We start from the raw sequence: 16,327 nt of genomic DNA, 5'->3' as shown, positions 1-16,327 counted from the left end.
AGTAACATTAAATTTAAATCTTTTGGTAGAATATCTACATAAATATACTAAATATAAAAAATATTAAAAATCTAGGGAAGGATCGATTATTTTTGTATCAAATATGTTCGTTATTAATCTTTATCGAGTAAAATATGCATATCGTCACATGTATTTAATTATCTAATATTTCAAAATGTTACAAATAGAACAAATTTATTAGGAAATCATTCTTTGTAATCCTTTTATTGAATTAGTCAAGATTGTTCAGACATTATAGGATTTTTACACCTTAGTAGACCTTGCAGTAGGCAGATTCTCCATGGACTTTTCTCGGTACCTATGATTCATGGGTGCCGTTTCACTCTTAATAACGGAAATAATTCCATTTATTTTATAGGCTGTTTCGCTTGCAATCGAATTTGATTTTTTCAATGTAACCACGTAATTGCTTTTGATCTTTTTTTTCTGCTCCATATCTAAATCCTGTTTGAGAACCTTCTCCAAGCTGGCTGCCTGTGTTGTGGGCTCACTAGACACATTCATTTGCCTTTGCTCATTTGTTGTATGCCAATCAGTAATCAATTGTTTGCGCATGCGTTCCTTGATCAAAACATCGAGATCCGCCCCTACTCCGTGCAAGTGTCGAATCATTGGAGACAATGAGCCGTAGCCGCTGTACTTTCTGGTTAAACAGCTTAACAGATTCCGCAACAGTCGGCAGCTATCCATTTCGCTTGAAACGGCTAAACTACTCCAATATATATATATATGTATATATATATTGATTTTGTACCAAAAAGCAGTATAACCAGAATGAGATAAAAACAAAAATTTTCATTCAATTATAAACGTTGTGTTTGTCGAAATAATATATTTTGAATAATAGTGTTACGTTTCATGGCAAGCTAAAATACTGGATTATTTGTATTTCTAGCTTGTACATGTATCATAACTTTAATGGCGCCACCTAACCCATCCCGAGCTGTTTCGAATGCTTTTTGAGTCTCTGTGATATCAAAATGATGTGTGACAAGGCGCTTTACATTCACTCTTCCAGACGCCACCAGAGCCAAGGCAGCGGAATAGCTATAATGATAACAAATTTCTTAGTTGTAATTTTAAGTAACAACCTAGCTTTCCACTCACTCATTGCAGTAACGGAAGACACCGCGAATGTCTACCTCTCGAGCCAAGGCATTGAACAGGGGTAGCTTCATTTCAGGCGGTCCCATGCCAACAATAACAACAACACCGCCAGATCGTGTAGCCTGCAACATATGACAAAATCAGATAAATAGAGCATACATCATATCGCATTAGAAGCTCTTACAAAGATTGCCAGTCGCGTGCTGCTCTCTGCTCCGCAGCAGTCGATCGCCTTATCGGGTTCTGCACTCATCAATTGACGCACACGCTCAGCGATGTCTTCCGCGACATCTTCTTTATTTAGCAGCAGTGTATGGGTGGCGCCCAACTCTTTGGCAACATCCAGACGTTGCTGTACTAAATCCGTGATCAGAATTTCCGTGGCTCCCAAAGATTGTGCTACCTATAAATATAAACATTTAGTTAAATTGACCAAATTAATGAATATTTGCATACCAGTAACGTAACCAGTCCAATTGGACCTGCACCAAGGATAAGCACCTTGGAGCCTAGGCCCACACCAGCACGACGGCAAGCATGTACGCCCACGGACAACGGTTCTAGTAAAGCAGCTTCCTCCATGGTGACATGATCAGGTAGCTTAAAGCAAAAGTCCGCTGCGTGTTTATAGTATCGGGTCAGATTACCATCGTAAGGGGGCGTGGCACAGAATGCCATGTCAGGACACAAATTGTAGCTGCCTTGCTTACAATGATCGCATTTGTAGCAAGGAACTCCCGGTTCAATGGCAACTCGATCTCCTACAGCCAGATTCTTAACTTTGCTGCCCACTTTGGCAACCACGCCTGCACTTTCATGACCAATTACCATGGGCTTGGTCACCACAAAGTGGCCGATACGGCCTTTAGTTAAGTAATGAACATCTGATCCACAAATCCCGACGCTATCCATTGCGATTAATACCTCTGGATAAAATTATTTGAAATTAATATCGATTTATCGACAGCTGTATTCTGCGGGCGTTCGATACATGTTGATGTTAATGGCTTACCCTCATCTGATATTTCCGGGATCGGACGTTGCTCCTGCATATAAGATGTATTAATTTTTATATTTATTATATCATTGATTATTTTTATACCAATCGCAAGTCGTTTATTCCGTGCAGAACTGCTGTCAGATTATCCTGTGCCATTCTGTAGTTCAGCTATGTACTTTTACTGATACGAATCCAAAATTATTTACTTGCAAGCAAATATGGTCTGCACGTATTAAGCGCCCAATTGATACTAAACTGATGTATTAAATAGCTGGTCGCTATACTCAACAACAAAGTTTTCTCTAGTGGAGAACTCTCTCTCTCTCTCTCTCTCTTAACACGCGAGAAAGATATTCATACGAAAAAATAAGTAAATGTTGATTTACATACATACATATATATAAGCAGACATTATATTATGCATATAATAAAATATGTAATTTTTTGTATTTGTGTATAGTATTAGAAATAATTCAGATAATACTCGCAGTAGACTTACTATCTGCGCTCTTGAACAGCTGTTTATTGATGCAATTCGCCCACTTGTTTTTAGTTTATTCACTGAGCTTTCCTGTTTTTGTTTGTGCTTAGAATTGCCGGCTGCTATATTCCTATCTCCCTTCTTCCAATGTGTATAGCATTTAGGTACACACATATATATTTATATTTATGTGTGCATGTGTCGCGTGTATTATATTCATTTCATAATATGAAGAGTTATATTGGCTTAGAGTATAGCTTATCATTTCAACCAATATTTACCATATACGTACGAGGTGCGTCGAACAGATTAAAAGCAATTAAAATTAATATGAGCTATAATATATGTATACCTAATACCTAATAGAGGGCATTATTTTGAAAATAAATTAAAACAAGTGGGTTAAGTTATTCTCAATTATAGTTTTTGTTTTCTTTATTTCTCAAACTAATTAAGTTTGTCATACATAAGAGATGGAAGTATACTTTTCCCCTCGCTACCGCAAAGGGCATTTTAATTTGGTCACAGAGCATGGACAACACTTTAATGGGAGCGACCTATTATTTGTATGTGTACGTATATATGTATGTATTCATGATCAACCTATCATTTGAATGCATAACAATGCATACTGAGGTGCATTAGATCAAATTGTTATTGGCAGCATGCAATGCGAAATCGGCTAGATCGCTTTCCTATATCATATATGTATCTGTGATAGGAACGATCTGTCGAGAACGAAGCTGTTGTTCTTAGGAAAAAGTTGCTAATATTTTATGTACATATGTATATCTTAACCAGACTTAATAAATACACAAATCATTGCACTTAAAATAGTTTTGTTTTTTGTACAAAAACATTTTGTTCATTAACTTAAATTAACGTTCACGAGTCATGGGAGATATTTAGCGTGTCTGATAGAGTATATAATATTCAGCGTCACGCATTAAGTTTTTTTTTTATTTTTTTATTAAGTATACCACTTACATTTTAAAAATTCTATTTAAAAACATTTGCTTATATCGCATATCATTCAAATATATGTATATTTTAGCCTCTACTATTGGCTGTATTTTTGGTACTTAAGACTAAATAAGATGCTTGCTTATGCTTAAGAAAATGCTTTATAGCTACTACGCAGTTTCACTTTGGTTTATATCAATATAAATGCAATTATTTTTAAATGCAATCGTAATCTCTGGAGTATATATATTCTTAAAATTTGGCCTTGAGTAAACTTTAAAAGAAAACCAACAAAAACACTAAATTGTGACATTGAATATATATGACTATTTGATTACATATATGTGTGTATGAATATGTGGATTTAGAATAAAAGGAACTTAATGTCTAGACTCTGTAAATTGGATAGTAATAATTTGTATTTGTGTATACTTGCAGTAGAAAGCTATGAAAGGAACAAATTTGGCCAAACTGGAACTAAATGCATTGAACTTTTGTTTTAGTTTTGTTGTCGTACTCATAGCACAAAGATATAGATATAATTTGAGTAACTGGTGTTTTTTTTTTTTATGTTTCTAATTACGTTTATCACACATATGGTCGAAAATCGAAACCGTCACAAAAAATATTTCGATATGCTGTTGGCTACTGCGGTGCTTGTTCTATTTGCTATATATTATTTATATAGTTATGTAGAAAATATAATAAAATCATAAATCATATATGAATATATATGTATATTGAGAGATAAACTAGAACCTGTCCAAATTAATTTATGGATGCACCCAGCACTTTTATGGCATTTGACGGTTTGCGCTGCTTTTTGCTAATATATTTTTCTCGATTCTTTGGTTTTACATAGATAATTCCTGCCTGGGCTTATTTATGTGTAGCCGCTGAGGGTCCTGTGGGGCCACACATATATCAGTTAGGATGACCACCTCGTAGGGACTGCAGTCAGACATGTGTAAGAAGCCGCACAACCAGCCATAGAAACCCTTCTCTATATCGGTTATATCATTTACCCAGCTGCTGTATTGCAGACTCAGTTGCTTAAATCCCGAATACAAGCCCAGGCCAAAGGTGCAAAGGACAATCGCCAATGGATAGGCCAGAAAGAGTATGGGCGTGACAAAGATCTTGTGCAAATACGACTTCTCCTCGCAGTAGTAGTTGAACATATTATACCAGGTCAAAGTGCCGATGTAAAATGAGTAGGCAGCCGAGATGATAGTCACAAAGGGTAAACATATTAACGAGATGAGAAAGATGTGTAGACCAACACCACAGCTGCAAGTGCAGCAGAGATTCTGACCCTTGTGCGATTCACTCGCCATGGCATGGGCATTAAGCTGTTCCAGTTCCTCCCGGCTGATGTTAATCTGCAGATCAATAGACTGACCTTTCTTGCGACCCCTCTTAATGGTGCCTAACCAGAGACAATGACGATGAATTCCAAAGCAATGAACTGAAATGTTTTGGTACCCACCTGTCATAGTTAAATAGTTACTTCCATCGACTCCCGACTTGCGTGTTTGATAGCGTTCTAGACTTTGATCGTAGGTGTTCAGCACACTGGTTTCACCCGACTCCAGATCCTCATAGTTGGCTATATCCGGCGTAGCTCGTCCGCTGCGCACTTGTGGCAAGTCGGAGGTGCGTATGTTAACTCGCTTCTTTGACGATGAACGATTGCTCAGACTAAGACAGTCCTGCGATTTGCTCAGCTTGGCATCCAAGCTGCTCTCTGAATAGCAACAGCTGCTGGGCGTTACTGTGCTGCTCTCATGGCGCTGTGACGTGGACTTGGTGCCCTGGGAAATAGACTCAAAATTCTGTAGCTCATTCAGATTGTTGGCGGATCGTGCTGATTTATTGCTCTGTTGAGTGGAACTGGCTGAGTTGGTGCTGGCGATTGTGTCACCCTGTTCACCTGGTAACTGAGGCAGTGGTTGTTTATTTTTGATTATTAATTTCGATTTAAGCAACTCTTCCTCGAGACCTGGATTCGAGGGTGACAGTTTAGTTCGGTTTTGCTGCAAACAAATACATATATTATTTAAGATAAGATATGTACCGCAATATATACATTTTATGGCTAAAATTGAAAGCAATAATAAGTGAAATTACCTGCACATTAACTATGTGATCGACATAATTTTGCTTTTTAGCCTCGGCTTTGTTTTGTTGACGTTTTCGTGGTGGAATGAAAACAGGGCGTTCCTTTGTTGTCACATCTGCGCTCAATGCGCCTTTACCAACCATTTTGTACTCGAGCAATATATGTAACTTATATTCACAATCTATATGTTTTTAATACCATCTATGCAATAAAATTTGCGTTTTCTCTGCTGCAGTTAACTTGACACTCATAAAAATGCACTTCCGGCTGTGCGTCTTAGTAGCTATGTAATTATTGATTTTTCATACTAATTCAATGTCCTTGTGCTGATTTGACGTTCCTTGACGTTTCCGCCTTTTTGGGTTGGGCGAATGATGTTTACAGAAAGCTAACGCAGGCGCAGCAACTTGTTTTAAAATGCAATCAAACAGCTGTTTAACAATTCAATAAAAAACAAACTTGTTAACTTCTTGAAATCAAAAAAGCAAACCATGCTAATTATATAATTTATTTTAGTTTTTAAAGGTAAATGTTGAAGAATTAGATTTGAATTTAAAACAAAAACGTTATCAATTTATTTGGTATTTTAGCAATTCGATATTTAATTTCGCCGGCAAAGTCTGCCATACATCGATAGCAAACGACAAAAAAAAAACAAACATTGTTTCAAAAATTAAAAGACAAAAAAACAAATAAAACTTTATGCAAAATACAGATTTACAGAAGCACGATATTATTCCAATTTAATAATATTTGTATCTAATAAATGCACATATTTAGTGGCTTGTTGTCTATGGCGCCAAATCTTAGCAAAGTATCGATTAATCATAACAAATGAGTTAAAATTATTGCAGGACAGATTTCCGAATATTTGTTGGAATACATATTCCAGCGATTATGTCATGCCCGCTGGTTTGGTCCACCAATATTAATTATTCACAATGACCGACAAAAGAAAGAGAGAGGAAATCCTCGGAGAAACAGCATATAGCTGGCGTTTGCTCACATCTCTAACATTCGCTATTCCGCTTCTGCTCTGGTTCAGTCGTTGTGGGTTTTTTCCATTAAAAAGATAGAAGAAAATGTCCGCTACTGAAGGAAAAGTGTGTATAAAATAAGTAACTTAACTAAAGCACAAGTCACAACTGTATATATGTGTTCTCCTTTAGGTTATCAAGTGCAAAGCTGCTGTTGCTTGGGAGGCCAAAAAGCCGCTTGTTATCGAAGATATCGAAGTAGCCCCCCCCAAGGCACATGAAGTATGTCGAGAACGATACCAAAGTCTAACTATTACAGTTATACATACATATGTATGTGTGTACTTTATAGGTTCGCATTAAGCTTACGGCAACAGGTGTGTGCCACACAGATGCTTTCACACTGAGTGGCGCGGATCCCGAGGGCCTGTTCCCCTCTGTGCTAGGCCACGAGGGCGCTGGCATCGTGGAGAGCGTAGGTGAGGGCGTGACCAACTTTAAGACCGGCGACCACGTTATTGCACTGTACATTCCTCAATGCAATGATTGTAAGTTTTGCTTGAGTGGCAAAACTAATCTTTGCCAGAAGATTCGAGTCACCCAGGGAGCTGGCGTAATGCCCGATGGTACAACTCGCTTCACTTGCAAGGGCAAACAGCTGTTCCATTTCATGGGCACCTCCACATTCTCGGAGTACACTGTGGTTGCTGATATTTCATTAACCAAGGTCAACGAGACTGCGCCGCTGAACAAGGTGTGTCTTCTGGGCTGTGGCATTTCTACTGGTTACGGTGCGGCTCTCAATACTGCTAAGGTAAGTCAGCATATGATATTATATATTCAGCTCAAGCAATGTTTTATATACAGGTAGAACCAGGAAGCACCTGTGCCGTTTGGGGACTGGGCGCCGTAGGTTTGGCCGTTGGACTAGGCTGCAAAAAGGCTGGCGCAAGCAAGGTCTATGGCATTGACATCAATCCAGCTAAATTCGAATTGGCAAAGCAGTTCGGCTTCACTGACTTCGTGAATCCGAAAGATGTTGCCGACAAGGGCCCTATTCAGAACTATTTGATTGATTTGACCGATGGCGGTTTCGATTACACCTTTGAGTGCATTGGCAACGTAAATACTATGCGCGCTGCTCTCGAGGCTACGCATAAGGGTTGGGGCACATCTGTGGTGATAGGTGTGGCCGGTGCTGGCCAGGAGATTTCCACTCGACCATTCCAATTGGTTGTGGGTCGTGTGTGGAAGGGCTCTGCTTTTGGTGGTTGGCGCTCCGTTTCGGATGTACCCAAATTAGTGGAGGCCTACCTAAAGAGAGATCTACTTGTGGATGAGTTCATAACGCATGAATTGCCACTAACTAAAATCAACGAAGCTTTCGATTTGATGCACAGTGGCGAAAGCATTCGCAGCATTATAAATTACTAAAACTTGTTCAATATACATACATAGTACATACATACATATAAATATACCACATTTTGTACTTGCTCTGTTGTAAAAGATAATAAAGAAAATATGTAATTGCCCAGTACACGCAAGCAAAATACTTCACTAGAACGATTTAATTGAAGCTTCAAGAAGAGCTAGTTTAAAGAGAGACAAAGTCTTATCTTTTGACCTTTGATTAGGTAATGTAATCTTGATGGTGCTCGAATTATCTTCAGCCTTGGAATATAATTTCATCAAATGGTGAAATAAAAAATATGTATATTCATTATATATGTATGTAGGTGGATGATTTAGCAAAAATAAATACATACCGACACATAAGCATGTCTGTTGACTTTGAAATTCCTTCTCATTTGGAAATATTGTAAGTTGTTTCTTATAATTAAAGTAAAAAGTCTTAAGGATGGCTTGAAATATTTAATAAATTATTTACTATACTAGTAACGCAATCAAATCAAATATTCAGAGATCTAGTATCTGACATTTGTATACACATATATTTGTTCGATATTTTGAGATAAGTATTTTTGAATGGTGTACTACTACAATACAATAGGTTATATAATATTTATACTAATACTAATTGTGTTGGGTATACAATACATATATAAATGTGCATGCAATTTCAAATTGGCTTATCATTTAGTTCGAATGCCGTACAGTAAATGCATACACCTCTCTTAACATCTATGTACATTATGTCTTTAATTTTTATGATAACGAGAATATATTAATATTGCGTTGAAATATATCAAAATTTGTTAATTTCATTATAATTTTGTCTATGCTTTAAAATACTTACATATAAACATGCATTAAATGGGCAATGCTCATTACAAATGTGGCATTTGGTAATATTATTTCTCTATGATTATAATAGGTATACACGATTAAGATATAAGGGGTAGTATTCGGAGTATAATATTGAGTAATTGAGAACAATGAAAATGGCAATGAAGGGCAATAGTATTCGAAATGCAAAAAGCTTCAGAAGAGTAAAATTGTATAAATACTGTTTGATTGTGAAAAAATATTTGAGCATTGCACGGACCAGATAAACTGACGATTGACAAAGAAAGGATTACCAAGAGTGACGCAGGCGCGGCCTGGCCGTTTACTTTGTTGCCCTCTGCTTACATTTGAGTGTCGTAGTAGTAGAAATCATCGAATGGATACCCGTAAAAAACCGGGTGCTATGGCACTCACGACCAACGAGATTTCTGCATATCGATCTGGCCCTCGAGAGTTTTTGCCAGGTAAATCACAAAGAGCTGTAAGAACGCAATTCCCAATGCAACTCCTGCAATCACATATAGATTCCTTTCTGCCCAGACACGAACAATCTCGATACAGCCGCTGGTCCATATCCGTTTGCTAGCTGCAGCCACAGAGTGCTCCTGCACACCATAGCCGCACATTATGTTGACTAGACCCGAGCTAATATCCGTAGCATTGATGCAACAGCTGTACGGCACGCCACATTTTTCTACTGATGGGGACGAGCAATTAAAGTATTCGTTTTTGCCTAAAAAGGTTACAGCGTTAAGGGGTTTTTAAAGTTTACATTTCAAATTTCTACGTACTCCAATCCTGGTAGCCAGCATTACTTAGACCACAGCACTTGAACTCCTGCTGTGCAAAGTCTATAAAGTTCTGTAAGTCGGAGTCATCACGGTATGAGTGGATAATCTTATCAGTAAATTGAAACTCTAGAAACGAGTTCATGTTTTGTGGGAATACAAAGCAAATGATGGCTGTAAACAGATCACAATTAAGTTAGGTTAACTGACGGTGAATAAAAAAAACAAAAACAAAAAGGTGCCCACCTATAGCCATTTCCATGAGAAAGAATATCAGCAAGCACATCGAATAGAATTTTAAAAGGCAAGTATTTTCTCGTAGAGCTCCTAAACAACCAGCAAAGCTGACCACAAATATGACAATACCAGCTATGATCATGACTAAAGATATATTGAAGATAACGTCGTAAATTGTTTCCAGTCGAACCCAGCCAATGCCATCCTTCAATTTATCCATAAATGCGTAAACGCCAATCGCTAAGAGCAGCCCACCGAACAGCCAAAACAAAAAGTTTAGCAAAAAGATAAGGTATTTCACACAACTGGAAACGTAGGTAAAGTGATGTGGATACGACATTCGTGGATGCATGTAGCTGCCGCCGCCGTGATGATATCTGTGGTTACTCATGGCAACGAAGTTATCACAACTACTACTAACAAGTAATACAAATATTCGTTAGGCGTCGAATTTGTTTTTTCTTTTTTTAGTTCTTCTTCTTTGTGCTCTTCCGCCCTTTGTTGACGCCCTCTTTGCGTGTGGTCGCTGCTGGTTGCTTTTAAAATTCAGATTTTCACATCGCGGTTATAACTATCTACGCCGACTATTTGCCATTATTTAAGCATCGAAATAATACTCTTTTCTTTTAATATTAGCGACACAAATTAACAAATTTGCAAGAGATTAAACTATATGTGCAGCCAGCAAAACAAATGTATCTGCAGTGCTACCAGATAGACCAAAATTAAAATTATAATCGTTGGCAACGCGGTACAACAGCTGCTTGCTTTTGGATTTTGTCTGGTAACATTGTCAACTTACTTAGGCAGCTGTTTTGTAGCTTTTTAGTTTTTCATTTTCCGTTGCTGCGAAAACAGAGCAGTTGTGGCTAACAGACGCAAATTGAGCGCAACACACAACGACTGCAAACATTATAAACAAAAGCCAAAAATAGCAATATAAGCAACACCAAATTATATACATATTTGCAGGTGAGCGTTTTCCTGGCCTAGCCGTAGCGCCCGTTCAAGGACACCTACGTTTGAATATATGTATAAACATATGTATGTGTGTGTTTTTAGTTTGCCTTGCGCCTGGCGTATTAGGAATTTTTATTAATAAGTGTTTGTTTTAAATTATCTGGTTATGAAAAATTCTATCAACTAGAAAATGAATGTATTTATTTTCTTTTTGTAAGCAACCGTGTGATATTGAGCAAGCTGCAAGCATTAGCATTGGCTTTCTCTCTAATACGCTTTCTCTCCCTGTTTGTGTGCACACATAAACTTACACAAGCGTGCATACGTAGAAATAGAATGCCAAAAAATAATAAAAACACGGAAGTGAGAAAAATTGCATAAATATTGGTTTAGTTAATGTGTGTGTGTGGGTGTGAGAGCAACACTCACGGGCGAAACATTGACTTTTCGCATTTGTTTTTTTTTACGATTTCACATGTGATTAAATAACCCATCAGTGCCAAGTGCAAACTGCAGTCGCGCCGTTGCTGTTATACGTTATTCGTTTTACGGACTTTCGGTTGTCAATTGGAGGTGTTTGAAAAATGTTTTCACTTTCTCGCTACGCACCGTGGGCACGAAATTTCGCACTTATTGCTAGTAAACAGCACAGGTACAACTTGAATCACTTGAAGAGCGGAGTTGTTGCTGTATCTGCACTACCATACGTGCGTGCCTTTGCGGGTGAGTCCGAAACCGAGAAGATAGGATGGGCTGGGTGGGCGTGGCACGGGCATAGCTGAGTAGTTATTTTATAAGTTGGACCAATGCGAATCGGGCGCCGCATAATACAATAGATGTGATTTATAATGAAACGCAATTAAATTGATTTTTATGCGGCCAGCCCATTGGCGAATTTCCAATTACAGTTCAATTTTCTAGTTCGAATTGCTGACATTAATACCTTGCACACTTTATAGCTGTCAATTTAGTTGCTATTTTTAGATGCTCACTGATTCATTTTATTTGATCAACAATGCGCATTTGTTTTGGTTTTGTTTTTTTTTTCGAAATGAATTCATCGTTTTAAGTTGTGCGCGACACACTTCAGTGGGTTTTTCTTTTAAAATCAAAGAAAAATTTAACAAAAACGCCCCCAATTTTCCCTCGTTTCGTGCATAGTCTGTTTTATGTTTATATTGGGCGCCACTTAATTTAAGTGCGGAGCATAAAATTATTTTTAACCTATGCGTTTCTTCACTCAATTTGTAGCGTTGCAGTTTCCAAAGACCTCACAAATTTGTTCACACCTTCCATTTTACTCAATTTTGTATAACTTTGTTAATGCACATATTGTGTATACAAATTATGCGGTTGGTTTTGGTTTGCAGTAACATTGCTTTATTTTTATGAGCTTCAAGTTGTTTTTCCACAATTATTTCTTGCATATCATTGCTGATAGCGGGGTAATTAACTTTCTTATTATTTGCCCGGCGAAGTCTGTTTTTATAATTTATGATCCTCTGTAAGGTTTTGTCGTTGAGTCTACTGATAAGTTAGTTAGGGCTAATAAAATAATCGCTATTTGCTTGATTTTCAAAAGAACAAAAGTATCAAAGCTGAGCGAAAGAAAAAGAATAGGGAGCTCACATAAAAGATTATAAGATAGATTGGAATATTACTTGAGATTAAGTGGAATCATATTGATAAGATGATTCAAAGTATATGAGAGCAAGTGCTAAAGAACAAATTTTTGTATTCGTATTTGCCTTGATTAAACTGGTTATCTAAATCCACTTTCTCAAGATGTGTAACATACTAAAAATTGCTAGCTAAGCAAATATTTTCGTTCACCTAAGTAGAAAATTTGCTAGGGCAACAACACATGGAGCTACTTACTGTACATACATTTTTATGGTAAACTGATACAAATTGCTCAATTGTTGCGAAAGAAAAAACGTTAACCGCAAGCTTAAATATACGGATTCGACTTAAATTGCAGATTCACGTCAAAGCAGCAACAGCAACGGCGAGGGCAACGGCAACGCCAACAACAAGAACACAAATTCCAACACATTTCAAGCAAACATGGAGAATAAAAGTGAAAAGATTACCGTAAACAAGGAGGAGCTGCGGAAACGTCTAACGCCGCTGCAGTATCAGGTTACACAAGAGGCGGGCACTGAGCGCCCCTTCACAGGTGTGCTTGAATAAACTTGACACTAATTACATAAACCTGGCTCTAAACCATGTACTTCTGTATTTTCAAGGCTGTTACAACAAGCACTACGAGAAGGGCGTATATCGATGTATTGTCTGCCATCAGGATCTTTTCAGCTCGGATACCAAGTACGATTCGGGCTGCGGCTGGCCAGCTTTCAACGATGTGCTCGATAAGGGGAAAGTCACATTGCATCGCGATGCCAGTATACCAGGTATGTGTGCTATATGTCTACATATAGTGCATTTGCGATTTCAATTTCTATTTAGCTTAGATACGTTCAGCACTTTTAAATGTTTTGCAATTGATTTTTATTTTGTACAATTCTTATTTAATTTGATTTGTTTGTCGCTTCGCAACAAGAATTTTGACTGCAAATTGAGTTTAAGTTGAGCACCCTGCAAATAAAATATTTACAAAAGAGTATGTTATATATAGAAAAAAAAATTGTATATAGTTACAGACGACAAAATCGAAAAGTTTGTGAAAATCCCATAGTCAATATCTATATCGTCGATCTATTACGTTTATTGTTGTTCTTGAAAAAAAAAAAATAATAATAATAATAATGCGTTTAGACTGTTAGAATGCTACAATTTACATACAAATACATCTACATATATGCGTGTGTTATATCCATGTGTTCACTGTAGTGTTGAGCTGCTTAAGTGTCAAACTGTTTGTGCCGTTACTTGTGATTATGTCCTGTTGGATGAATGTGCAATAGCCAAATTCTGAATAGCATTAACTAATTCTTACCTAATTGAGTATTATGTTCTTTTATCCACCATCTTTTTTGCTAACCAAAACCGAAAATTTCTCAAATTATGAAATTGACCTTGAAAACAATTGCAAAAACTAACATAATATAATATGATTAAAACAACAGTAGTCATTTCAAAAACGTTAGGGATGGTTCGCACCGAGGTGCGCTGCTCCAAGTGCTCGGCCCACATGGGTCATGTGTTTGATGATGGACCTCCACCGAAGCATCGCCGCTTCTGCATCAACTCGGCCTCGATTGATTTTGTGAAAAGTTCAACTGCAGCAGCGACGACGACATCGTCCAAAAAATAATGGGTTATCAGTTATTCATAATGATGTTGATGATGATGATGAGAACCAAGTGAGATCTATACAGAAAGACAAATGTTTTATGTTAAGTACATATAGTACATATATTTATAAAAAAAAAAAGTTATAGGACTTTATTTACTTGTATGTAACAACAAAAATACTCATGATACAGCGTTGATTACACTCAGAGAATGTAATTTGAAAAGTATTTTCGGGGGGAATTCAACTTATTAAAGAAACCATTTTTCTTTTATGTTGTTATTTCGTTCATCCATTTTTGATTGCGGTTTCAATATTATTGAAGAATTCTCGAGTTTTCAAACGTCCCATTCACCGTAATCCAAAAGCACGCACAAGCTTTTTCCATTAACTATAATAGTTTTTCTCACAAAAATTCATTAATCAAACATTTTGTTGGGCTAGGAGTATTTCACCTACATGTATATATATATTTATATATTTTGATTATATGTTCATATGGATGTATCTATGCATCAAAGTTGGTTGGAAGATCTGGTCGCATTGCTTTTTTTCTTGGGTTAATCTGTAACATATTTTATTTGGCTTTCTTTGATATTTTTATTATTTTTTGTTGCTATTCTTATTCATATTTATATATTTTTTTGATGTAATACACTGCAAGACTATTGTAGCTGATCCATATATATTCAACAAATTGAATAATGAGTATTTTTCGTATATTTTCTATTTCTCTTTTTTTAACTCGCTTCGAAACAAAAAAAAAAAAAAAAAAAAAAAACCAAACAAAACAAAAACAATATTAAAACTTAATGTTCCGCCTGTAAACGTTCTTTGGGGGTCTGTTTTGCTAACAAAACATACACACACGATCACACATTCACTTAAAATCATTGTTAAACTTAATGCATTACACCTGACGCATAAAATGGCTTATTAACAATCAATTTAAACACACTAAATCATTCGTAACAATAAAAACCAACACATTTAATTTGATTTGTATTTACTTTTACGCTACATTTCATATTTCAATCGATGCCGTCCACTGTTATTTTCTCTCGTTTACACCTATCTTCGCTTATCGTGTCTTTTGATTTGCACTCGCAATTCTCAATTGTCATCTGTACTCATTTGTCTCGCTGTCTCTTTCGCACAAATATACTTTCGCCGTTACTTTTTCTGTTTCTATTTCTCTTATCGCTTGAATCGACGCCTTTCACTCTCACTGAACCGGCCTCTCATTCACTGTCTCCCTGCTTTTCACATCTCTTATTTTCCAATTAATTTTGTATTCTTTTCAATTGTGTTATCAACCAAATTTAACAAACTGAACAAATTCAATGAAATGCAATTATCAATTATTGTAAAAACAAACAAACAACAATGGAAACGTAACCCGATCTATGCAAAAACAAAAACAAAAAATGAATGAACGTACCCAATTAATCTCACATTTGCAAAAAAACAAATTAAAAAGGGGGCAATATTTTACTACTAATTGCACATCCAGAACGTATACGCACCGAGGTACGATGCGCCCGCTGCAATGCACACATGGGACACGTTTTCGAGGATGGACCAAAGCCCACACGCAAGCGTTACTGCATCAATTCGGCGTCCATTGAGTTTGTCCAATCAGAGCCGAATTCGTTGACGGCGACGTCGGCGCAGGCCTTGAGCCCCCAGGGTACACCCATTGCGCAACAATGAGAATGAAAGTGACTAGAAGGAATGAGTGGAATGGAACAATCAACGAATACGAAACAAGTGCGAAAGAGTCTAACCTCAATGTTGCTGTTAAGAATTTTTACACGTATTTTCTAACTTTCCGTAAATGTGGCCAATAATTCTTAGTATAGTTCATTGATATATTGTATTGTATTGATAAATGGTCAGCTATTTATATGAATTATTTACATGAAGCAAAGTTATGAATAACATATTTCCGTCTGTTTGTGTAAATAGCTAAATGTTTCTCTTTTACTTTGTTATACATTTTCACATATAAATACTTTGTAACACTTACACACACACACACACACACAGATACATATAAATACTTTTAAAATGTGCGCGCTAATAAACGTGTATTTTTTACAATATACAAACAAAACTGTGTATATATAATCTCTGGTTAGTAGTATAATTTACCGTTGTTATTG

The 16,327-nt window shown here is 36.7% G+C and overlaps 5 protein-coding genes and 1 long non-coding RNA gene across 11 annotated transcripts; 2 read left to right on the top strand and 4 right to left on the bottom strand.

Moving 5' to 3' along the window:
• Positions 1–813: 813 nt before the first annotated feature.
• Positions 814–2,443, bottom strand: LOC108650818 (Sorbitol dehydrogenase 2). The gene is made up of 6 exons (XM_018100113.3): positions 2,231–2,443; positions 2,141–2,174; positions 1,585–2,054; positions 1,313–1,531; positions 1,129–1,250; positions 814–1,068 (listed from the first exon to the last, which is right to left on the bottom strand). The coding sequence occupies exons 1-6, from the start codon at positions 2,282–2,284 to the stop codon at positions 888–890; spliced, it is 1,080 nt and encodes a 359-aa protein (XP_017955602.1). The 5' UTR covers positions 2,285–2,443; the 3' UTR covers positions 814–887.
• Positions 2,444–4,101: 1,658 nt separating this feature from the next.
• Positions 4,102–6,129, bottom strand: LOC108650791 (uncharacterized). Its single transcript, XM_018100077.3, has 3 exons — positions 5,703–6,129; positions 5,062–5,608; positions 4,102–5,001 (listed from the first exon to the last, which is right to left on the bottom strand). The coding sequence occupies exons 1-3, from the start codon at positions 5,835–5,837 to the stop codon at positions 4,427–4,429; spliced, it is 1,257 nt and encodes a 418-aa protein (XP_017955566.1). The 5' UTR covers positions 5,838–6,129; the 3' UTR covers positions 4,102–4,426.
• A 510-nt stretch (positions 6,130–6,639) lies between these two features.
• On the top strand, positions 6,640–8,224 carry Fdh (alcohol dehydrogenase class-3 Fdh). The gene is made up of 4 exons (XM_018100101.3): positions 6,640–6,797; positions 6,864–6,953; positions 7,024–7,485; positions 7,539–8,224. The coding sequence occupies exons 1-4, from the start codon at positions 6,777–6,779 to the stop codon at positions 8,103–8,105; spliced, it is 1,140 nt and encodes a 379-aa protein (XP_017955590.1). The 5' UTR covers positions 6,640–6,776; the 3' UTR covers positions 8,106–8,224.
• A 376-nt stretch (positions 8,225–8,600) lies between these two features.
• Tsp86D (Tetraspanin 86D) lies at positions 8,601–10,631 on the bottom strand. The gene is made up of 3 exons (XM_018100162.3): positions 9,956–10,631; positions 9,713–9,883; positions 8,601–9,654 (listed from the first exon to the last, which is right to left on the bottom strand). Exons 1-3 carry the CDS (start codon positions 10,335–10,337, stop codon positions 9,332–9,334), a joined length of 876 nt encoding a protein of 291 aa, XP_017955651.1. The 5' UTR covers positions 10,338–10,631; the 3' UTR covers positions 8,601–9,331.
• A 111-nt stretch (positions 10,632–10,742) lies between these two features.
• Positions 10,743–16,135, top strand: SelR (methionine sulfoxide reductase SelR). Of its 6 annotated transcripts, none has more exons than XM_089256683.1 (4): positions 10,743–10,918; positions 12,888–13,085; positions 13,156–13,320; positions 15,643–16,135. In XM_089256683.1, exons 2-4 carry the CDS (start codon positions 12,974–12,976, stop codon positions 15,873–15,875), a joined length of 510 nt encoding a protein of 169 aa, XP_089112809.1. In that variant the 5' UTR covers positions 10,743–10,918; positions 12,888–12,973; the 3' UTR covers positions 15,876–16,135. The 6 variants fall into 6 exon arrangements, with proteins under 6 accessions (XP_089112809.1, XP_030241244.1, XP_017955740.1 ...); XM_030385384.2 differs by lacking the exon at positions 10,743–10,918 and adding an exon at positions 11,358–11,629 and having other exon boundaries at positions 13,999–16,135; XM_018100251.3 differs by lacking the exon at positions 10,743–10,918 and adding an exon at positions 11,358–11,629 and having other exon boundaries at positions 13,996–16,135.
• On the bottom strand, positions 13,394–14,017 carry LOC149092283 (uncharacterized). The gene is made up of 2 exons (XR_016196258.1): positions 13,866–14,017; positions 13,394–13,811 (listed from the first exon to the last, which is right to left on the bottom strand). It is a non-coding gene; the product is annotated as an uncharacterized LOC149092283 (long non-coding RNA).
• Positions 16,136–16,327: the final 192 nt, after the last annotated feature.

The sequence above is a fragment of the Drosophila navojoa genome, chromosome 2 (genome assembly GCF_054131105.1).
Source record: "Drosophila navojoa isolate 15081-1374.11 chromosome 2, UAZ_NAV_1.0, whole genome shotgun sequence".
Taxonomy (NCBI): Eukaryota; Metazoa; Arthropoda; class Insecta; order Diptera; family Drosophilidae; genus Drosophila; species Drosophila navojoa.
This window is presented reverse-complemented; position numbering and strand designations above follow the sequence as displayed.

Excerpts from the sequence above, each read along its gene's own strand:
- LOC108650818 (XM_018100113.3), bottom strand. The coding sequence starts at position 2,284 with ATGGCACAGGATAATCTGACAGCAGTTCTGCACGGAATAAACGACTTG. Across the intron at positions 2,175-2,230 it reads GAATAAACGACTTGCGATTG|GAGCAACGTCCGATCCCGGA; the intron begins GTATAAAAATAA and ends TCTTATATGCAG. Across the intron at positions 1,069-1,128 it reads GTCTTCCGTTACTGCAATGA|CTATTCCGCTGCCTTGGCTC; the intron begins GTGAGTGGAAAG and ends TTATCATTATAG.
- LOC108650791 (XM_018100077.3), bottom strand. The coding sequence starts at position 5,837 with ATGGTTGGTAAAGGCGCATTGAGCGCAGATGTGACAACAAAGGAACGC. Across the intron at positions 5,609-5,702 it reads ATCACATAGTTAATGTGCAG|CAAAACCGAACTAAACTGTC; the intron begins GTAATTTCACTT and ends ATTTGTTTGCAG. Across the intron at positions 5,002-5,061 it reads TAACTATTTAACTATGACAG|GCACCATTAAGAGGGGTCGC; the intron begins GTGGGTACCAAA and ends GTCTCTGGTTAG.
- Fdh (XM_018100101.3), top strand. The coding sequence starts at position 6,777 with ATGTCCGCTACTGAAGGAAAA. Across the intron at positions 6,954-7,023 it reads CCCCCCCCAAGGCACATGAA|GTTCGCATTAAGCTTACGGC; the intron begins GTATGTCGAGAA and ends TGTACTTTATAG. Across the intron at positions 7,486-7,538 it reads CGGCTCTCAATACTGCTAAG|GTAGAACCAGGAAGCACCTG; the intron begins GTAAGTCAGCAT and ends TTTTATATACAG.
- Tsp86D (XM_018100162.3), bottom strand. The coding sequence starts at position 10,337 with ATGAGTAACCACAGATATCATCACGGCGGCGGCAGCTACATGCATCCA. Across the intron at positions 9,884-9,955 it reads TCTCATGGAAATGGCTATAG|CCATCATTTGCTTTGTATTC; the intron begins GTGGGCACCTTT and ends ATCTGTTTACAG. Across the intron at positions 9,655-9,712 it reads TGCTGGCTACCAGGATTGGA|GCAAAAACGAATACTTTAAT; the intron begins GTACGTAGAAAT and ends TAACCTTTTTAG.
- SelR (XM_018100234.3), top strand. The coding sequence starts at position 11,491 with ATGTTTTCACTTTCTCGCTACGCACCGTGGGCACGAAATTTCGCACTT. Across the intron at positions 11,630-12,887 it reads ATACGTGCGTGCCTTTGCGG|ATTCACGTCAAAGCAGCAAC; the intron begins GTGAGTCCGAAA and ends CTTAAATTGCAG. Across the intron at positions 13,321-15,642 it reads TCGCGATGCCAGTATACCAG|GGGGCAATATTTTACTACTA; the intron begins GTATGTGTGCTA and ends CAAATTAAAAAG.